At 37.8% G+C, this 19751-nt stretch overlaps 6 protein-coding genes and 1 non-coding gene across 10 annotated transcripts; 2 read left to right on the top strand and 5 right to left on the bottom strand.

The window, feature by feature from the left end:
• Window positions 1–1010: 1010 nt before the first annotated feature.
• Window positions 1011–3508, top strand: MSR2 (O-fucosyltransferase family protein). The gene is made up of 6 exons (NM_104041.5): window positions 1011–1350; window positions 1648–1801; window positions 1879–1949; window positions 2073–2158; window positions 2254–2833; window positions 2912–3508. The coding sequence occupies exons 1-6, from the start codon at window positions 1249–1251 to the stop codon at window positions 3188–3190; spliced, it is 1272 nt and encodes a 423-aa protein (NP_175574.2). The 5' UTR covers window positions 1011–1248; the 3' UTR covers window positions 3191–3508.
• AT1G51620 (Protein kinase superfamily protein) lies at window positions 3405–5201 on the bottom strand. Of its 2 annotated transcripts, NM_001333492.1 has the most exons (6): window positions 5065–5201; window positions 4748–4968; window positions 4552–4678; window positions 4399–4461; window positions 4130–4322; window positions 3405–4050 (listed from the first exon to the last, which is right to left on the bottom strand). In NM_001333492.1, the coding sequence occupies exons 1-6, from the start codon at window positions 5111–5113 to the stop codon at window positions 3693–3695; spliced, it is 1011 nt and encodes a 336-aa protein (NP_001319197.1). In that variant the 5' UTR covers window positions 5114–5201; the 3' UTR covers window positions 3405–3692. The 2 variants fall into 2 exon arrangements, with proteins under 2 accessions (NP_001319197.1, NP_175573.2); NM_104040.3 differs by having other exon boundaries at window positions 4748–5201.
• A 140-nt stretch (window positions 5202–5341) lies between these two features.
• AT1G51610 (Cation efflux family protein) lies at window positions 5342–9117 on the bottom strand. The gene is made up of 13 exons (NM_104039.4): window positions 8424–9117; window positions 8253–8307; window positions 7716–7848; window positions 7559–7614; window positions 7347–7461; window positions 7174–7231; window positions 6939–7057; window positions 6685–6804; window positions 6501–6602; window positions 6343–6415; window positions 6109–6176; window positions 5918–5978; window positions 5342–5840 (listed from the first exon to the last, which is right to left on the bottom strand). Exons 1-13 carry the CDS (start codon window positions 8704–8706, stop codon window positions 5710–5712), a joined length of 1374 nt encoding a protein of 457 aa, NP_564594.1. The 5' UTR covers window positions 8707–9117; the 3' UTR covers window positions 5342–5709.
• Window positions 9118–9700: 583 nt separating this feature from the next.
• Window positions 9701–13110, bottom strand: ZML2 (ZIM-LIKE 2). 2 transcript variants are annotated; one of them, NM_104038.4, is made up of 8 exons: window positions 12665–13110; window positions 11850–12176; window positions 11584–11676; window positions 11361–11494; window positions 11121–11252; window positions 10426–10531; window positions 10244–10312; window positions 9701–10147 (listed from the first exon to the last, which is right to left on the bottom strand). In NM_104038.4, exons 2-8 carry the CDS (start codon window positions 12153–12155, stop codon window positions 10079–10081), a joined length of 909 nt encoding a protein of 302 aa, NP_564593.1. In that variant the 5' UTR covers window positions 12156–12176; window positions 12665–13110; the 3' UTR covers window positions 9701–10078. The 2 variants fall into 2 exon arrangements, with proteins under 2 accessions (NP_564593.1, NP_974002.1); NM_202273.3 differs by having other exon boundaries at window positions 9748–10147; window positions 11850–12172; window positions 12665–12876.
• Window positions 13013–17187, top strand: MNS1 (alpha-mannosidase 1). Of its 2 annotated transcripts, none has more exons than NM_001036094.1 (14): window positions 13013–13357; window positions 13692–13739; window positions 13824–13981; window positions 14241–14353; window positions 14474–14539; window positions 14680–14854; window positions 15395–15484; window positions 15627–15751; window positions 15845–15910; window positions 16005–16113; window positions 16185–16283; window positions 16362–16442; window positions 16523–16693; window positions 16798–17187. In NM_001036094.1, the coding sequence occupies exons 3-14, from the start codon at window positions 13925–13927 to the stop codon at window positions 17014–17016; spliced, it is 1371 nt and encodes a 456-aa protein (NP_001031171.1). In that variant the 5' UTR covers window positions 13013–13357; window positions 13692–13739; window positions 13824–13924; the 3' UTR covers window positions 17017–17187. The 2 variants fall into 2 exon arrangements, with proteins under 2 accessions (NP_001031171.1, NP_175570.1); NM_104037.4 differs by having other exon boundaries at window positions 13820–13981.
• AT1G07757 lies at window positions 15227–15416 on the bottom strand. Its single transcript, NR_139305.1, has one exon.
• Window positions 17170–19748, bottom strand: AT1G51580 (RNA-binding KH domain-containing protein). The gene is made up of 8 exons (NM_104036.3): window positions 19117–19748; window positions 18652–19035; window positions 18324–18575; window positions 18022–18235; window positions 17845–17930; window positions 17678–17760; window positions 17447–17552; window positions 17170–17366 (listed from the first exon to the last, which is right to left on the bottom strand). The coding sequence occupies exons 1-8, from the start codon at window positions 19717–19719 to the stop codon at window positions 17229–17231; spliced, it is 1866 nt and encodes a 621-aa protein (NP_175569.1). The 5' UTR covers window positions 19720–19748; the 3' UTR covers window positions 17170–17228.
• Window positions 19749–19751: the final 3 nt, after the last annotated feature.

Here is a 19751-nt window from a genome sequence, read left to right as displayed (position 1 = left end):
TTTGTTCTTAGATTTCTTTCATTTTATTTTCAACAAAAACCCTTCTCAACAAATTTATCTTTTAGAGTAACATGAGACATGATTAATGTAATAATGGTTTGATAAATTGGGAAATAAACGGCGCATAAAAAATGACCCACAAAAGAATCAGTACACAATTTTGAGATTAGAAAAATAAACACTTGAACACCTCGCAAGGTTGTACTTGTACATAATTAATTAAATATGCCTTTTAGTGATTATATCAAAAAATTAATAATTCTTAAAGGTTTAAATCAAGATACTTTCTGTTAGAGAAAATAAATTTGTTCAACTTTACTCACACATTTTGTGACTATGTGCGTTACATCTAGTATGTTTTATTAATGGTATTTAATAATGTAATCTTATATATTTTTATTTATTTTAATAGTACACGGATTCTTTATTTTCTTATATCTTGTAGTTGTATATAACGATTTTATAATCAGTACTGGCATAAAACAAATAAAATTTCACAACTATCTTGGTATACTAATACCATTAGTGACTTTATTACTTTTAGATTTACACACTTCTCTACACAATTTGCTCATCTATTCACGTTTTTATTATGAAATTCTCGAAATTAATTGTACTTTGAAACCAACAAGAAAAGAAAACTTAATTGTACGTAGGTACTCTATTTGTCAATAAATTCAGTCTCGCTTAAGAAATAGACAGTAATTAAATAGTGGCAACTGGCAAGTCACTTGTCAAATTTGAATTAATAATTTGACATGGTATACAGTAAATACACTTCAATGAATCATTAATATATTCCTTGACGACAAATCAATTAAGGAAAATAATCTAAACCACCACCACTTGTAAGTAAAGTAACAAATTGACATATACAGATTAGATTTGTTGACTAATTTTGGTTCGATAAGGTACAAATCCGGTTATCTAACATCAAAATCCGGTTAACAAAAATAAACCATACCAAAATTCACGGCGAGAGTGTCGGTGGCTGTGTTGGGTTCTTAAGGCAAAGCTTGAGAACACTGACAATATATAACCCCAAAATAAAAATAAAAAGTGTGGTCTTTTGACAAAATCATCAAAAGGGACTCAGATTTGTGAAATCTTGTCTCTTTTTCTTTATCTGTTTTGTTTTTAACGATTCGTAATTCTCCTCAATTTCCGTGAAACCCCTTGGAAAAACCCATTTCTCGAGAGAGAGAGAGAGAAGGAGAGTGTAAGAAGAAGAAGAAGAAGAAGAAGGAGATGGGTGTGGATTTGAGGCAAGTGGTGGCTGGAATACTCACCATTACCATGTTTGTGATGCTTGGACAAATGCTTCATAGAGATTACTTTGATGCTGTTCAGGTATTTTAATTAACCCATATGCGATAGTGACTGAGCTTAATTCAAGTGATCGTTTCTTTGGATCTTTCTCTGAGAACCAGATCTAGTTAGGTTTTCTTCAATAAAAAAAACCCAATTTTTATTCATTTTGGATCGAATTTGGATTGCATTGATCATAAAGGTTCAGACTTTGGAGAGAATGATCGATTCAGCTGTTTGTTCTTCTAAATTGATTGTGAAAGCTTCGATCTTTATGTTTCTATTGGCAGCTGAAATCGAAATGCTGATCTTAAGTTTTTTATTGTTGTGATTTTACAGGAGAAAGTTCAAGGAGATGCACATGATATTGAATTCCATGGATCAAAAGTAGCTGTTGAAGATGGACTTGTTAGAGCCTTTGAGGCTGGGACTAAAGGGCCTTGGATGGAAGATAGTCATGAACTCAAACCTTGTTGGTCAATTTCTCAATCTGGTATGTTCCCTGAGTTTGTTTCTCAGATTAGTTCTGTTAATTATTGTTAGTGTGTGTTAATGATTCTGGTGTTTCAGATGAAGCGGTATCGTCAAAGGGTTACGTTACATTCTCCTTAACAAATGGTCCTGAATACCATGTCTCTCAGGTATCCTTTATATCATCAGCTCTAAGATTCAAAGATCTGTGAATTCAAATCTGATTTTTCTTTAGATATGTTCTCTTCTTTATTCTGATGTTTTATGTTGCTTAACTTCATCGTCTTGTTTAGATTACTGATGCCGTGATGGTGGCGAAGCATCTTGGAGCAACTCTTGTGCTTCCTGACATTAGAGGAAGCAAACCTGGTGATGAAATGTTAGTGGTGTTTGTATCTTCACAAACATTTTGGTTTCGGTGAATTGTTTGTTTCTCTAAGGAGGTTAATGAATAAATTTGAAACGCTTGACCAGGAAATTTGAAGATATCTATGATGTGGATAAACTCATTAAAACCTTGGAAAGTGTCGTCAAAGTTGTAAGAAAATTGCCGAGCCACGTATCTCTAAGAGATATTGCCATTGTCAAAGTTCCTACCCGAGTTGCAGAAGATTACATCAAGGAACATATTGATCCCATCTTCAAATCAAAAGGGAACATAAGGGTTACAACCTATTTCCCTTCTGTGAATTTGAGGAAATCTTCGCAGGGTGCTGAAACCGACCCTGTCTCTTGTTTGGCAATGTTTGGTTCCTTGGAATTGCAACCTGCAGTGAATGAATTGGTTGAGTCGATGATTCAGCGGTTGAAGACACATAGCAAGAAATCCGGTGGCCGTTTCATAGCCATAGACTTGAGGGTTGAGATACTTGAAAAGAAAAACTGCCATGAAACAGGTGCAGTGGGATCCAAAACATGTTACAACGCACAAGAGATTGCATTGTTCTTGAGGAAGCTTGGATTTGACAGCGATACAACTATATATCTGACTCAGCCAAGATGGGAGAGCAGCCTCAATATTCTTAAGGACATTTTCCCAAAAACATATACTAAGGTGCGTAAAACCCTTCATTATTTAGTCTCTGAAGTCTTCACCCATTTGCTAATCTTGACTTTTTTCTGCAAATGGCAGGAGGCGATAATGCCGTCAGATAAGAAAACGAAGTACCTTGAATTAGAGAATTCTGAATATGAAAATGTTATTGACTTCTACATAAGTTCAAGGAGTGATGTATTTGTACCAGCCATTCCCGGTCTGTTTTACGCCAATACAGTTGGAAAAAGGATAGCTTTAGGCAAGCCTCAAGTTCTCGTTCCAGCCGAGATCTCAGGGACATCCGGTCTTCCCGCTAATTACATATCTCCCTATATATCAAAGAAGAACCACTTGGCGTATTCATGCTTTTGCTGAACTTCTCTGGTGTAACTTTTGAGGGAAATATTTTGCTAAAGTGATCTTGTAGCCAAAATCTGTTGAAATGGTCTTCTGCAAATGTAAGCCAATATAGTAACCAGGTTTTTCCGGTTGTTTATTGATAAGTTTAGCTCGATACCAATTCGATTTTTAGTCAAAAGTATTCTCATTGGGGTTGTCTTGTTTAGGTAAAGAAAGTAAACTGTTGAAGTTACAATTTGATTCTATTGGCTCATATAACGTTTGCATACTATTCATTTCATAACCATATGGTCGACTTGAGAGAGACGTCATAGTCAAAGGAGGAACTTCGAAGATTCGGCGAGACATTGTTCGCTGTTCAAACATTACTGAAAATGAACAGCTATAAAGTGGAAATGCAGCAACCATGCGTGAACAATGCAATGTACGATCTGTCTTTTCTTCTTTTAGAGAGAAAAGAGGTAAGAAAAGATACAATGAAAATGTTGAGATAATTGAACTCATGGTCATCTGTTGTTCACTGAGTCTGAGTTGTCTCCCCAGTTCTTCCATTACTTCGAGCCATCTCTAAGGCTAGACACTCATTGAGCTCTATAACAACCTGGCTCATGCTTGGCCTATTATGAGCACGAGCTGCACAACTGCATGCTATATCCATAGCTTTCCTGACCGAGTCGCGCTCAAAGTCATTGTTTAGCCTGAGATCAACAATCTCTAGAGTATCGCCTTTCGCGACCTTTAAATCGACCCACTTTGAAATGTGAGGACTCTCACGCTTGTTGTCAACTACAGGCTGGTTGGTTATCATCTCCAACATAACAATGCCAAAGCTATAAATGTCGCTCGTTTGGTTTAACCGGTTCGAGTTGAAGTATCTGCAATATCCAATACGCACAGTGAGTAACATTTTCGAGTCCATTAAAAGTTCTGACGAAAAGATGTATCTTTACTTACTGGTGATGCAGATATGGATCTCTTCCAGGCTTGACATAAATCTTATTTGACGCTTGTATGTCAGGGTTGGTTGGAGAGGATCTAGACAGCCCGAAATCAGCCAGTTTCGCTTCAAAGTTTTCGCCTAGTAGGATATTTGTCGGCTTAACATATCGGTGAAGGATTCGCAACTCGCTATGCAAATACTCCAGACCTGTGAATGCACTTTACAAATATCAGTTTCTGCCATGAATGAGAAACTCTGTTTCAGTCACTGCAGCTTAAGTTACCTTGTGCTACTCCTATGATGATTTTCAACCTGGTTTCCCAGCTCGGGACATTACCAAACTTCCCTGTTACATCGAAAGAAAATGCGGTTATTGTCTCGTATATTCGTACAACTTGAAGAACAAGCCAAAACTAGAATGTAGTTTCATTCATACCAGATAGTTGATCATTCAAGTCACCATTTGCCACGAATTCGTAGATTAGGGCCAAGTGCTCACCATCATCGCAATATCCAATGAGGCTCACCAAGTTTTTGTGACGAACTTTTACAAAGTCGTGAACCTGATCGACCAACAAAACATTAAACCTTTTTAACCAAGGGAAACAATAGCTGTTTTTTTATCCAATTACCTCTTTGGTAAACTGTACAATATTGTAGATGGAAGCTCGGTTTAGCATCTTTACTGCTACTTGTTGCTTGTTTAAAACTCCACGATAAACTACACCAAACCCTCCTTTGCCATGAACTCTATTAAACTTGTTTGTAATTTTCGTAACCTCGGCATACGAGTAACTATTCGCTGGAATGTACACATATGGTTCATATTCAATAGTCGAATCGTCTGCATCACCTGCAAAGAAATGTTGGGGAAAAATGGTAAGAAAAAACCAAGTTACTGGATATAAACTTAAAGTTCATAAAAATGGATCTTGTGCATTGGACACACAGCAAATGAACTTAGAAAAGAAACGCCTCAGGCCTGTCGCTTCTGTCATCGCCTAGAATGCAAACTGGTTTATCTGTTTCCTAGAAACACCAATACACACCATGGCCACAAAATACAAAAGAGCAGCAGAATTTTTCATAGTCAACTTCTTAATGTCAACTTACGCGTTTCCACTAAAAAACAATACTACAATTTTCATTTCAATGTGATCGTGTAAACTGTAAAGTTTGACCAAACAATTATATGGACTTTTGGGCCGTTGGTATTTTGTTTTTTGATTTGGGTTTAGTCATGAGAACAGACATTATGTATGTCTTAGCCGAATTATCTGAATACGGAATACGAAATACCAAAACACTAGTATCGTGTACATATAAAATAATATCGATCTTACATCTCAATGTTCCTACAAGTAACAAGCTTTTTTTTTGTTGTTGTGTGCATAGAATATAACATCAACAACACTCATGAGAAGAATCCATTTGCAAATTTTTCCCTATCACACAACTGTAACACTTCTATTTCTCCAAGAGGCCAGGATTTACCACAATCTTACTTGTGGCTTGCATTTCTTCAGGCCAAGAGAATGGAACAAAAGAATGTATCGATAATCCGACCTTGAATTAAGCGAGTTTCTTTATTAGATCAAAGAGATGGGTCTGTGGGTGTGGGGTTGTGTGCTTCAATGTCAACATGCTGGATTCCTGGGACAAGCTCTTGGATCTCTTTCTCTAACCGGTCTACTTCGCTTCCTAAAGCCGTGACAACTTCCTCACCTGCAACAGTTTATACAGTTTGTTTTCAAGCTTGGAACGTAAGCTATGACAATTCCAGAAGTCGAACATTTGCATACCGTAGTTTGACATAATATTGAGCATTGCAGAATCATCTCCGTTCTTTGCAGCCTCGCGAAACTGAGTAAGTACACCATCAATTTTCAGAAATTTTAAAGTAACTAACCACAAATTTGACTAATGGTAGTTAATAGATTGTTCATAAGCTAAAAAGACACAACTATGAGATAAAGAATGCAAATTTGGATACCATTTTTGCCCACTCTTCACGCCCAGTTCTCTTCAAATAGTTTTGGACAACCATCTGCCCGTTGAAATCTGTTTAAATACAACAATTAATACAGTGCCCAATGGAATCACTCAAGAAGTTCAGAATACGATAGAATGATCTTCACTCGCTAAGACTTTGCCTTTTTCCTTCTTATTTTCAAGCATAGGGAACAAATCAATTCTTTGAGAGCGAATAACAGTTCAAAATACGCACCTATTTCAGCTTTAAATCTGAAGGATCCAGGACCAATCACTTCACTTTTGCAGTCATATAAAGAATCTACAACCTACACAACACAATATTTGATTCTGAGCCCACCTCTACATGCGTCATATATGAGATTTCTAAATTATGATAAGAAGAATTTGTACCGAGTCATTTCTCAAAAATTTAAGAACTTTACTCATGTCTTGATCATCCATTGCTCTTCCAATCAAGGCATGTCGGTTTCGTTGAATTAGAAATATAGCAACCTAGTCGAATTGCTCTTTAGTTTAGAAATGTAATATAGAGTAATATAATAACAAGTTAAGGAGAGCACAGACACAGACATACCATTCCAAGTAAATTTCCGACTACAATTGATCCTATAGGATCATAGATAGGATTTCCTGTCATCCTAACAGCGACAAGAGATGCGGCAGCAATTGCCAAACCTGCCACTGCAGCGCCATCCTGTGCATTTACAATAGTCACAAACAGACAAATAAGAACATAATACAATTTAACAGTGTTTTCAACGACTCTAACAACATTCCTTTACTTGGTTTCTACATATGTTCAAATCAGATCCAAGTATAAAGTAATACCTCAGTCATAACAGCAACAGAAGTAGGATCATGACCACGCCATATATAATCTCTTATGGTCATGCCTTCTTGAGCAGCTCCTTTTTTGACAGATTGAATTGCAACGAGTAAGGAAGCGCCTTTGAGACATAAAGATTAACAAACGATATTCAGCATGTAGGCTTGAAGTATAGCTCGACCAACTTCAAGAATATTTCACATAACAAGATGCACAAAGATCAGGAGAAGTTGATACCTTCAATTAGAAAAGAACCACCAATTACCACAGCAGCTAATTCCATATTCGGAGGTGGCTGAGAAAGATAGTCAAAATTGATGAACAACCAAGGAAATGTACAAAGAGTATCTAATAATCCAAAAGATCAAATAGCAGATAACGTCAAAGTCACAAGATATGCCGAAAATTACCGAAGAAGTCCACAAGTTCTGTACTCCATTAACTATGGTAGCACCAGACCCAAGGCAAAAGATGCCAACAGCAGATATCAAAGACCATACAAATCTTTCTTTTGAGTAGCCATAGCTGAGCAAAGTGAAAAGGCTGGTCTAAGTACTTCTTCAAACAAGAGAAAGCTGTTCTGTTCTACCATACAGTATACAAGATTACTAGAGAGACTCACGGATGAAGAGCATCTGGGGCACGCCTTGAGCTACTGAGCCCATAAGCAAGAAGTGCCTACAACATCAATATATATATATATCAGTTTTTTCCTGCACCCAATAGTCAATATATTAAACTGGACACAAAAGCAGCAAACAAGCATAACAGCAACAAACCTGGTTAGCAAAATCAGCTACGGAGTGAACTACTTCAGCCATTATGACATGGCTAGAACTTGTCCACCAAACCCCAAACTTGAGTGAAAACACGAGGAAGTTGCACCATAGTGCAGTAGTGACAGCTCTTTGACTGCAAAATGTTCACGAAAGCATAACTCAGAAGTTAGGAAAAACTCACAATAAAAATATAGCTCAAGGGCTTCACAAGATAAGACACCAAGTACATGGAAGAATTTCTCTTCTCATGACCTCCCTTGGCTAACTCAATGAACTTCACCAAGCAACAAAACTAATAAAACCACAACAAAGGCCAAAACAGAAGCTAGCTAACACTGTATTCTACCAAAAAAAGATACCAATCTTCATGAGTATACAAGAACAGATAAAATTACCCAATTTTGGAACCCAAACAACCAGTAAACAAAATGTATTTAGCAAACGGCAATTCAAAAGAACTTGTTAAACCACACATAAACAAAATGATCAGACGATAATACTACTCACATTACAAGAAAACACAAACTAGAACATTACCTGTGTTGATCATTGATCTCAATTCTCTTCACTTGTTTCGCCCGAGTGAAGAAATCTGTAAACGAGCAAACACATTGACATTTCTCCAAACTAAGTATCAATCACTAAACCATTAAACAACACAATATACAAAAAAGGTGAAAACTTTAGGTCAACGAAAAGAAGACATACTCCGGTGAGAGGAGTAGGTATCAATTAAAGGTGTTTCCCTATCAAGCGAAACAGAACATCGCACACCAAGACCTTTATTTAAACAATTGGTGGAGATAAGCCCTCTTACGTGAGAACTGGAACGGATAAGAGAACTAAAACTCCGATGAGTAGTATCTACAAATCCATTGTCTTTCTCGTCGAATAGCGCCAAAAAGTGAACAGAGCCACCGACACTTGCTCTGATGTAACCTTTTCTAGGAGAATGAAGGAGGCGAGACAAAATTCGATGCGATGATTGCATTTCAGAGTCTTAAGAGCATGCAAGTATTGATTTTTTTTTCTCCGGGAAAGTTAACAAATGATTCCCAAAAAAGGAGAAAGCTGTGTCACGGAGAATTGGGATTTGGTGTAATCTGTTTATGAAACTTTGAAAAGAAAAAGAATTGGTAAGAAGAAGATTTGGATTGAGAAAGGAGGAAGATGATTTTGAGCTCAGAGTGATGATAGGGCTCGGCGGAGGTCTTCTGTTCTCTGCGTGTTGTCCATTAACTTGAAGCTAAGCAAAAGATCTTTCTTTTTCCTTTTTTTTTTTTTTCTAAATTTTATTTTTAATTTTGGAAAATTTAAAAAATCCCAAAATTCAGTGAAATTTAGTAACAAAAAGAAAAATTAAAACTTTGAAGATATAACAAAAACCCAAAATCAAAATCATCAAAAAGATCTTTTACAATTTTCCCTATTTTCGAAGATAATAATCTTTTGTCCACAAAGATTATAAGAATATTCTTTTATACCATTTATTTCCAAAGCTTAGCTCTCATAAATTAACTAATAACATTGTAATGTAGTTTATCAGAAAAATTGAAATGTAATGACTGGTATGCTAAAAAGTCAATATAAATATTATTAAAAAATGAAACTATGAGAAGATTTTCAGATTTTCATGATAAGATGAGACAATTCACTAGAAGAGAAAATGCAAGAAATAAGATTTTGTCTATTAAGCTAAAATAAAAACAAAAATGGAATCTAAAATATCTCTCACAAATTGGGATATTTTAAAGTCTCTTTTTTTTTTTTTTTTTTTTTTGATCTAAGGGATATTTGAAAGTCTTTTAGGCAAAATTCTGTGTAAAAATCTTTGCCACTGAAAACAAAGGAGCAGTCACATTCGCACTGAACCATTTTAGTTTGTCTCCTTGTTTTGGCAAGTTCCTTTGGCAAGTTCCTTTGGCTAATAATATCACAATTCACAAGCCTCTTTTTGTTTCTTGACTTAGAGAAGCATGAGGCATTGAACATGGTTCACTTTACATGAGGCTACTAAGTCTCCAAAACAACCCTGTGGTCATAAGGAGACTACTCTTTTGGTGAGTTCTTAAATAAAGTTAGTTTGTCTTTAAAATAGGGTAAAACACAGACTGCAACTAGACGTTACATCAGAGTATGGACCAATGCAACAACAGTCTATAAAGCATTTTTGAATCATAAAAAAAGAAGAAGCAAAACATTGCAGATCATTATCACTCAGATTACATTGTCATAGATCAAATCCTGATAACCTAAATCGAGTCAGATTCTTTCAAAGGGAATGATAAAGCTACAGAACCTGAGGCGATTCAAACTCTGTTGGGATCTTTCTCTTGCTTGTAATGGCAAGAGCCAACATGTCCTCACTGTGAGTTGCTTATGTCATTGGCCACTGTTATCATTATTTGATGATCAGTCTCAAGATTTGCATCCTGCAAAGATAGATCAGACATGCACAAGTTATGATAAAGACGAATGGATTCCTTTTCGTACAACAAATTGTTTGGTCAAAACATGATGTTGCTTACTTCATTCTTATTTAAAGGAAGATTCTGGGCTGTTTGAGGAGAGGCTTTGGATAAGTCCCTAAAAGCACCCTGAAAGTATAAATGTCGTCCTCATTTAGACAGACTAATCATCGAATCACTAGTGCTACAAAATGAGCAAGATAAAGAGAGTTGATCAAATTAAGAAGCAAGTATTGTCTTGCCTTGTTTGCCCACATAAGTCCACATGCATTGCAAAGTGTTCTTGGCCCGGCAGGTCCACGTCGCATCATTGGAGTTGACTTCTCGCCAATTCCACAGTGCCGACATCTTACAGGTATCAAGCCATTCAGAGGAAGTAAAATCAGATATGTTCTTACCAACTAAAGTAAGGCTATCAAGAAGAAAAACTCAAATCTACAAAGACTTAAACGACAATTGTCTATTCCAAAGTTATTATAAAAATTCTCAGTTCCAGGATACAATATTAGTCATCACAACCTGTCTTAACCAATCATCTATCACAGAAGTCATTTTGCTTCAGGCATGGAAGAGCTTTTATATAATATTTTGTCTGTATTGGTCCTTCAATGTTACCAATTCGTATAGGTCCATGCTCATGTTAAATATTACATATGCAATGTGTATGTCTTGATATTGAATCATTGATAGGTTTCAGAGTTCTAGTACCTCTACAACGTTTCTGAAACCAAAAACAACATCTAAGATGCTTAATAAACCTATCATCTCTACATTAGGATGGTTCAGTTTAATAACTAAGTCAGATGCTACATTAGGTTGGAAGCAAAAACAACTTCTAAAGTTGCTTAGCAAACCCATAATAACTACGTTAAGTTGGTTCAAGTTAAAAAGTATGTCAGGAACTCGCAGTTTACTTTCAAAGCATTTCTAAACTTACGAGATCTCTTGATGCTGAGCCTCACTACTTTCTATGGCCCAGGTTTGATTCGACCCCCAGCTAGATCCAGCAGATGCAGCTTCATCATTGTTTGACTTGGCAGATGTGAACTGACCTTTATTGCGTTGCATCCTGTATACCAGAAAACAAAAAGTAATCAAGATGCGAACCTTAATTTTGGGAGAGCAACCATAAAAGAAGTATAACTAGACCAAGTTGTTGATTTAGACATCAATGTACCTCAAAGCTACCTCCTTGCGGACTGTATACCGAATCTTCTTATCAAAATTCCTTCCTTTCCGTTTCTCTCGAAATCTGACCAAAGAAGCTAATCGCTGCGGAATACTAAACCTTTGAGGAGTACCAGGTAAACTCTGTTTCATTGATTAGTCAGTCAGTCAGTCAAGCAATGTATCAAGGAAGGGAACTTATGTCCCATAAATGCCATCATATATTTTATTACCGATACTCTGTTGTTCTGATGAGGTGATCCTAGGCCAGGAGGGGCTGCCTGAGGTAATTCACGACCACCCAATAATAGAAGCACAGCTTGAACCTGCAACAGGCGTCGAATAGCAAGAGGCACTCACACATTAGAATCAATAGATGGAAAAAACTCAAAGCTAACTAGATCCTTCAACCACTTGCTAAAATGTGGCTTGGAGTAAGAATATAAATTCTAATGGAATGAGACAATCAACGAACCAACTCAGTAACAACTTAACTCACCTTCTCAGGCAAGACACTGTCAAAAACGTAGACTTGGCCCTGAAAAGACAATGTTAACTGATCTCCTTGTTCACTACCACGGTCGACCACTTCACCACGATTGTCAGTTACATTTCCAGGGTGAGAAGGAATGTCTGTTTCCACACCCTCACTCATCCCACCAGCATTGCCATCATCAGCCTGGTCATCAACCATACCGCTTCCATTGTGGATGTGATGCAAAGCATGATGTTCAAATTGCACATGCATTGGATCTTGAGCTTCTCTAATGTGCATTCGAGCATTGCTTCCATGTAGGTCATCCATGGTTGCTTTTCATCAATCTACCTAATGATAACAGTGAAAGTAAAACAAATTAACATTAAAACTGGAAACTTCAAACAAAAACACCTAATCTTCATAAGCACGATTCATGGATGACCAGACAAATCAAATCAGCTCTAAGCAAAACATGATTCACATACTATATAACCTTACTTCCTCGGTCATTGGAGCAACTTACATATAAGTTCTAACTAACACTATACATAAATTCAGGAAACCTTATGGATCAATGCTTGTTTTCAAGAGATTAACACAGACTTCTAACATATTTGCATCAATCAGATTCAATCCAAAGTTTCAATATTTCCACGCTCTAAGCCTTACATAAACCATATTATACCAATTCCACAAACTCACTTATAATTTCAACAAACAAAATAAACCCTAAGAAACAAAAGCAAATCCTGAAACAAAGCGACATCCAAAACCATTGAAATATAGGTTCCTCATTACGACACACGAAACCAATATAAGAGTTAAGATGATGTTACCTGTTCGTGGGGAGCAACACCAAAAAGAGAAGAATGAAAGATGTTCGAAAGACCCAAACGAGAAACACCAAATAACACGACGGAAACGATGAAGATGACAATTGAACCGATGGATAACGCCACAAATAGAAGAACAGAGACAAACCAAACCCACCAGAACACCAACGAGACGAAAATGGAAACCAGATAGAAAGAGAAATCGAAGAAAGAGACGAACCAGTGGGGGCTAAAGAGACTCGATTGATTATTTTATCATCAAAAGAATAAATAAGCAAAAGTGCCGGAGATATAAATAAATACTTTTCTTTTGGTTTTTGGGTAAAGTTTCGTTTTTTAATTCTTTCTTCGTCTTCCTCCTTCTAACTACTAAAATCGGATCTATAACTTTTGTTCTTTGAGAGACTTATTTCTCTCTCGGTTTCTTACTCTTTTCGGATCAGAAATTTAAAAGCTTTTAACTTTTGTCTTGCTCTGTTTCATGGACACTGATTTCTCAATTGGTCTCTGTTTTTGTTGAGTGGGTTGAGAAGAGAGATGGCGAGAAGTAGATCGATTAGTGGTTATGGGATATGGAAATATTTGAATCCTGCGTATTATCTTAGAAGACCGAGACGTTTGGCTTTGCTTTTCATTGTCTTCGTCTCTGTTTCTATGCTTGTCTGGGATCGTATTAATCTTGCCCGAGAACATGAGGTATGTTTTGTCTAATGAAATCTGGTTAGACTCTGCCTAGGAGTAGGAGATAGTTCTTGTATCATAGCTTATTGGTAGGCCAATTCGAATTTTGGTGAAGTAGGTTATATGGTTTAGGCCTGGAATGGTTTGATTGCCTTCATAGCTCAAGGTCTATAAGTAAGACAGTTGGTGTTTTATTTACTAGAAAAGAGCTGTAATTAATATCTTCTGGACTCAATTCATGTATTCGTTTATAAGAAGCTATGTAACCAAAATAAGAAAAATGTCAAGGAAGTGAACAATTTCTCTTGTGATCATTCTCTCACTTGTCCTGCTTTTTTTTGTCTTGCAGGTTGAAGTTTTTAAGCTAAATGAAGAAGTTTCACGGTTGGAGCAGATGGTAAGATTAATATTTTCCCCTCACTCTAGGCTCAGATAGTCTTTCTAATGTTTTAGCTAACTAACTATATTTTCCGCTAGTTAGAAGAGCTTAATGGTGGTGTTGGCAATAAGCCTTTGAAGACTCTGAAGGATGCCCCAGAAGATCCAGTTGATAAACAGCGAAGGCAGAAAGTAAAAGAGGCAATGATCCATGCTTGGAGCTCTTATGAAAAGTATGCATGGGGGAAAGATGAGCTTCAGGTATACAATTATTTTCCAAAATACATTTCACCCTTGTGAATACGAAATCTAGTTTACGACGGACTCTATGAATCAAATTTTATTTTGACGTTTAGTGCCTGCTCTTCCAGTATCCTGTTGAGCCTTTTATTATGAGCTTATCTGAAGTTACCAGGCCTACAAAGATTTTGTTAAGAACTAAGATTATTTTCTTCCTGAACTCTGCAAAAAAAATATTGGTCTGAAGCTATTCTTGTTTCTTTCCTTTTTTTATTGTCAGCCTCGGACAAAAGATGGCACTGATAGCTTTGGTGGCCTTGGAGCAACTATGGTAGATTCTTTAGATACACTCTATATAATGGGTCTAGATGAGCAGTTTCAAAAAGCCAGAGAGTGAGTAATTGCAGGCTCTTCATTTATTCATATGTAACTGTTTTCGTCCCAGTTGCAAATCCAACTTTTTACTTCTTCATCTTTGCTAATCTTCATTTGCTTATTGTCTTTTATTTGCAGGTGGGTTGCAAGCTCATTGGATTTCGACAAGGATTATGACGCCAGTATGTTTGAGACAACCATAAGGTGGCTTTAACAGGTTTACTGTGGTTGTTTTCTGTAATTATCGTAGGAAGAGTCAGTTTATTTGCGATTATCAGTTGGTGACATAAGATGGGGAACGGATATTGCATCTGCTTATATTCTTTTTCTTTATCTGCCTTCAGAGTTGTAGGCGGACTTCTTAGTGCGTATGATCTTTCTGGGGACAAAATGTTCCTTGAAAAGGCTAAGGATATTGCAGACAGATTATTGCCTGCATGGAATACTCCAACGGGTATACCTTACAATATTATCAACTTGAGAAATGGAAATGCTCACAATCCTTCATGGGCGGCAGGGGTGAGTCCTAGATTACTGAGTGCCGTGTATGTTGTATTGTGTCATCTTGTGTCATGTAGATCTTTTTAAAGCCTAACCTTGGAATCCAATGATTGGATACAAATCTTTATTCGTTTCTAGAAAAAATGGCTCCTGAAACTCTGTGCACTTGTTCTGTAGTTGACTTAGGTTCCTGATTATGTTTCTAAAGGACTCCTTAGAGTCTATTTGATAGCTTAAATCCAAGTTCTGACCACTTTCTTAGATGATTCAACCCCGTATAAAAACTAAGATCTGGACTCGGCAGAAACAGCCAAGTTATGGTTTCTCTGTATGCAACAATTAACATTCTTGTTTGGGGTCTAGACTTTTAAACAGGTGTTACGTTTAGAGTTTATGGTAGCTATAGTTTCTTAACTAACTATATATTCACTAGCAATCATATGCAGTGTCTTTGAAATGAGTACCAAGTGTGATCAGGTTTAGATATGTTTCAGTTTCATTGAGGACATGTGCTGTGTCAGTTTTACTGATTGCTACACTTTTTTTTTGTTTTACTAGGGAGACAGTATTCTCGCAGACTCCGGCACTGAGCAGCTCGAGTTTATTGCCCTTTCCCAAAGGACAGGGGACCCAAAATATCAGCAGAAGGTAGATACTAATTTTGAGTTTGTCCAACAGATTTTCTTTATATCCTAACTCGGTGTGAAAAAGTGGGCAATCAATCTGCATTAATGCTGAAGAAAATATTGGCTGCTCAAGATTGACACGTTTGCTAACTCATGTCTCTCAGGTAGAGAAGGTTATTACAGAACTGAATAAGAACTTTCCTGCTGATGGTTTACTTCCCATCTATATAAATCCGGATAATGCTAATCCATCGTACTCTACCACAACATTTGGTGCCATGGGAGATAGGTAGTTTCTTCCTCCAAATTTTCATTTTGTGTTGGTCGGGTCTTGTGACCATGACTTTGCTCTCTAACTTTTAATAATAATTTGGTTTTACAGCTTTTATGAGTATTTGCTCAAAGTTTGGGTGCAAGGGAACAAAACATCTGCCGTGAAACCCTATAGGTAAGTAAAGCTCGACGCTGTGTATATACACCCAAGTAATTCAATATCAGCAATAAAGGATAAGGACTAAATCTTTCTTAATGTATTGAATCAGAGATATGTGGGAGAAATCAATGAAAGGTTTGTTAAGCTTGGTCAAGAAATCAACACCTTCATCATTTACGTATATATGTGAGAAGAACGGAAATAATTTGATTGATAAGGTAAAAACTATTCTAATTTCAACTCTCTACTTTGAGAATTTTGTTGGTTTTGACATAATTTCAACATTCAGATGGATGAATTGGCGTGCTTTGCTCCTGGAATGTTGGCTTTAGGAGCTTCAGGTTATGGCCCTGATGAAGAAAAAAAGTTTCTTTCACTTGCTGGAGAGGTGCCTTAGAATCTCAATTGTATGTTGAGTATAACTTTCTGCTGTGTCCTTATTGCTGTTTCCCTCACTTTACTGCAGCTTGCCTGGACTTGTTATAACTTTTACCAATCGACACCAACGAAACTTGCTGGAGAGAACTATTTCTTCACTGCAGGGCAGGTTGGTAAATACTTTTTGCGCATCTGTTTGTATGTTAGTTGGTTGGTTATGTCGTATCCATAAGCACATGATTGTTTCAGGACATGAGTGTTGGCACATCTTGGAACATTTTAAGACCAGAAACCGTTGAATCACTGTTTTACCTCTGGCGATTAACTGGGAACAAGACATATCAAGAGTGGGGATGGAATATATTTCAAGCATTTGAGAAGAACTCTCGCGTAGAATCTGGATATGTAGGCTTGAAGGATGTAAGTTTCGAGCCGGGCTGACCTTAACCAATCAGATACCCTCCTCGAGTGGGCCTTTCCATCTTTCGGAAACACGTTGTTAACGTTTGCTTCTTCATTTTCAGGTCAATACAGGTGCTAAAGACAACAAGATGCAAAGCTTCTTCTTAGCTGAGACTCTTAAGTATCTATATCTTCTCTTTTCGCCTTCATCTGTTATTTCATTAGACGAGTGGGTTTTCAACACAGAAGCCCATCCGCTTAAGATTGTGGCACGGAATGATCCGCGTAAGCCAACTATAGCACTACGCCAGAGGAAGTTTGGTCATCAGATTAACGTTTAGTAGACAGTTTCTGCTCAAATGGAATTTGATATTATTATATATTACCACAAAGTTTGAGGCACATTGTTGTATCAGTTTAAAGAACAGATGGACAACGTTTTTGCCACAGCAATTTGTAGAGGTACTTTACTGTTTCCTATGATTTTTGGATTTGTAGAAGAGCTTTTTTTTACTATCATGTTAAAATTGTACACACTTTGAAAAGAGAGCAATCAAGATTGACCACAGAGAATAAAAGCATGAAGAAGGCTTTGAGCAAAGTGAGCTTGATCCGATGTGCCTGAGACAACCACCAGTCCTTCTGTAGTCCCTGCCTTTGGATCATGCACAACCACATTCGCTCCTGATACCTAGTTGATTAGGTTTACAAACGGTAATCAGATGCAGCCTTTCAAAATGACCAGCTGCTCATATATTATCGGCAACATACCTGTTTGATGTAATTCAGGTTACTGCAGTTCTCACCATAGACATGACCTAAGTATGCTTGAGGAATCACAATCTCCACATTTGCACTTGTCATTACTGGATTCTCGCTGCCAACACCATAACCAAAAGGCAATAATGTGAAATTAGTGGATAAAATTCCTTCGTACAGTTTCTGGCATTTCAAAGTCATTTAGTTTTAAAGTGAACAAAGACAGCGCCGGGAAAGTGATACCTGCCAATGGGCTCATTTCTCAAAGCAAATCCATGGTTCACATCAGGAGGAACCATACCACCGGGATGGCCATCGATTCCCGGCTGGCGATTGAGAAATGTTGAATTAGAAAGAAATAAAAGGACATGACAGCTAACGAAGGAATAAAGATCATTGAGTTCACATACCTGCGGGGTCCAAGACATTGGGGAAGGTGGCCTGTCAAATCCAGGACCAGGTGGCCTATCAAATCCAGGACCATGACAATGCCTCTCTGTATCATATGTAACAAGTAGACATTATTAAGAAACTGAGATTGATGCATGTATCAACTGGTGATCATGGGTCGGAAATTGATGAAATACCATGGAATGGTCCTACTGGAGAATGGTAACGATCTGGAGAAGCTGGATATTGTCTCGGTCCAAATGGGGGAGGCGGTTCTGGATACGGACCCATGAACGGCGGAGGTGGACCACCCATTCCTTGAAAAGGAAGTCTTCCAGGAAACATTGCTTCCCGAAGCCTACATAATATTTGGAACAAAGCATCTTGAACAGTTTTCAAATTACCAATGACCTGCCAATCCAGCAAAAAGGTGTCAAATAACAAGAAAACTACAGAGTTGAAAAACTTATCGAGGCCGCGGATGTTATATAAAATTTACCTGAACAATCTCATCATGTTGTGATTCATACTTTGTAGCTTGATCTTTCGCAAAGACGCGGATGCTAGCACCAGTTGCTCTCCTCATTTCACTTATCAAATGACCCCCTTTACCCAATAGACGTCCGATATATGGAGAATGTACAAGAAGCCGGGCAACAACAGCAGCACTAGGTTCAAATCCAATCTCAACAATTCTATTATGCACACGCATCACACCATCTTGGGCAAGAGAGTGCCTTCTCTCCAAGTTCTACAACAATGTAAACCAATGAGACAAAGTATCCAATGATATACATAAACCAAATCCATGGAGCAAATCAACATACCTCTCGTGCCGATATCACAATAATCCGCTCCTCTGAATCATGAGTTGGATCCGAAACCTTGATTGACGCACCGCTTTCGTTTTGCAGAGCTCGCACCACAGCTCCACCTTTCCCAATCAAGCTTCCAACTTTATCAGCCGGGCATAACAACCTGAACGCAACCTCCTCTTCAACAACCGGTCTATTAAAGGGTCCAACATCTTCAGGCATTGGATTAGGAGGAGGATGATCCCATTGAGGATGATACTCCATAGAATGATACTCAGGCGGATAACCAGGCTGCGGAAACGGACACTCGTCCCATGTTGGAGGTGCACCACTTTCTTGAAGACAGTTTGTAACCAACAAAAGCGCCTTCTTCACACTCGAAAACTTTCCATTCATCTTCATACAAAAACATTACTAAATCAGCCAAAAAAGCTCTATAAATTGAATAGCCACAAAGACACAAGAAGCTGTGTATACCTGAATCACAACATCTCCAGGGAAAGCACAAGGAGGAATCTGATCAGTAGATGAGATCCTAACAATAGCTCCACTATCTTCTCTAATCTTCTGAATCATCTTCCCTCCTTTACTCATCAAGTAATCTACTTGATTACCTCTAACAATCATCCTACACAAACCTTCACTCTCACCTTTATCCAATTCATCACCATCAACCGTAGCAGCGTCATCGCCAAACACTATTCTTTCGAAAACCCTAAGTAAAGCCATCTGCGCCGACGACGGCGCTTCCTCGTCATCTCCACCACTAGTCCCCGCACACTCGCTCCCTTTCTCTTGCTTAGGCTCTTCAGAGCCAGGGTTTTCGGAATCACACACATTCGATTCGTCCTTCTTCTTTCCACTAGGTGCGATTATCAACACTACACGCTCTTCTGAAGGAACGGGAATATCATCGATGACGCGGATTTTTGAACCGGTTACAGATTGGAGGTGTCGAATGACTGAGCCGCCTTTTCCGATTATTGCACCAGTTCTTGTTGCCGGACAGAGAAGACGGAAATGTACAGACTCCGCCGCCGTCGCTGTCGTCGCCGGACGTTTTGAGGTAGAGAACTCCATTAGTCGAATAAGCTTAACAACGTCGTTTTGAG

The sequence above is a fragment of the Arabidopsis thaliana genome, assembly GCF_000001735.4.
Source record: "Arabidopsis thaliana chromosome 1 sequence".
Lineage (NCBI taxonomy): Eukaryota > Viridiplantae > Streptophyta > Magnoliopsida > Brassicales > Brassicaceae > Arabidopsis > Arabidopsis thaliana.
Note: the sequence above shows the minus strand (reverse complement) of the source record. Positions and strands in the feature narration are given on the sequence as shown.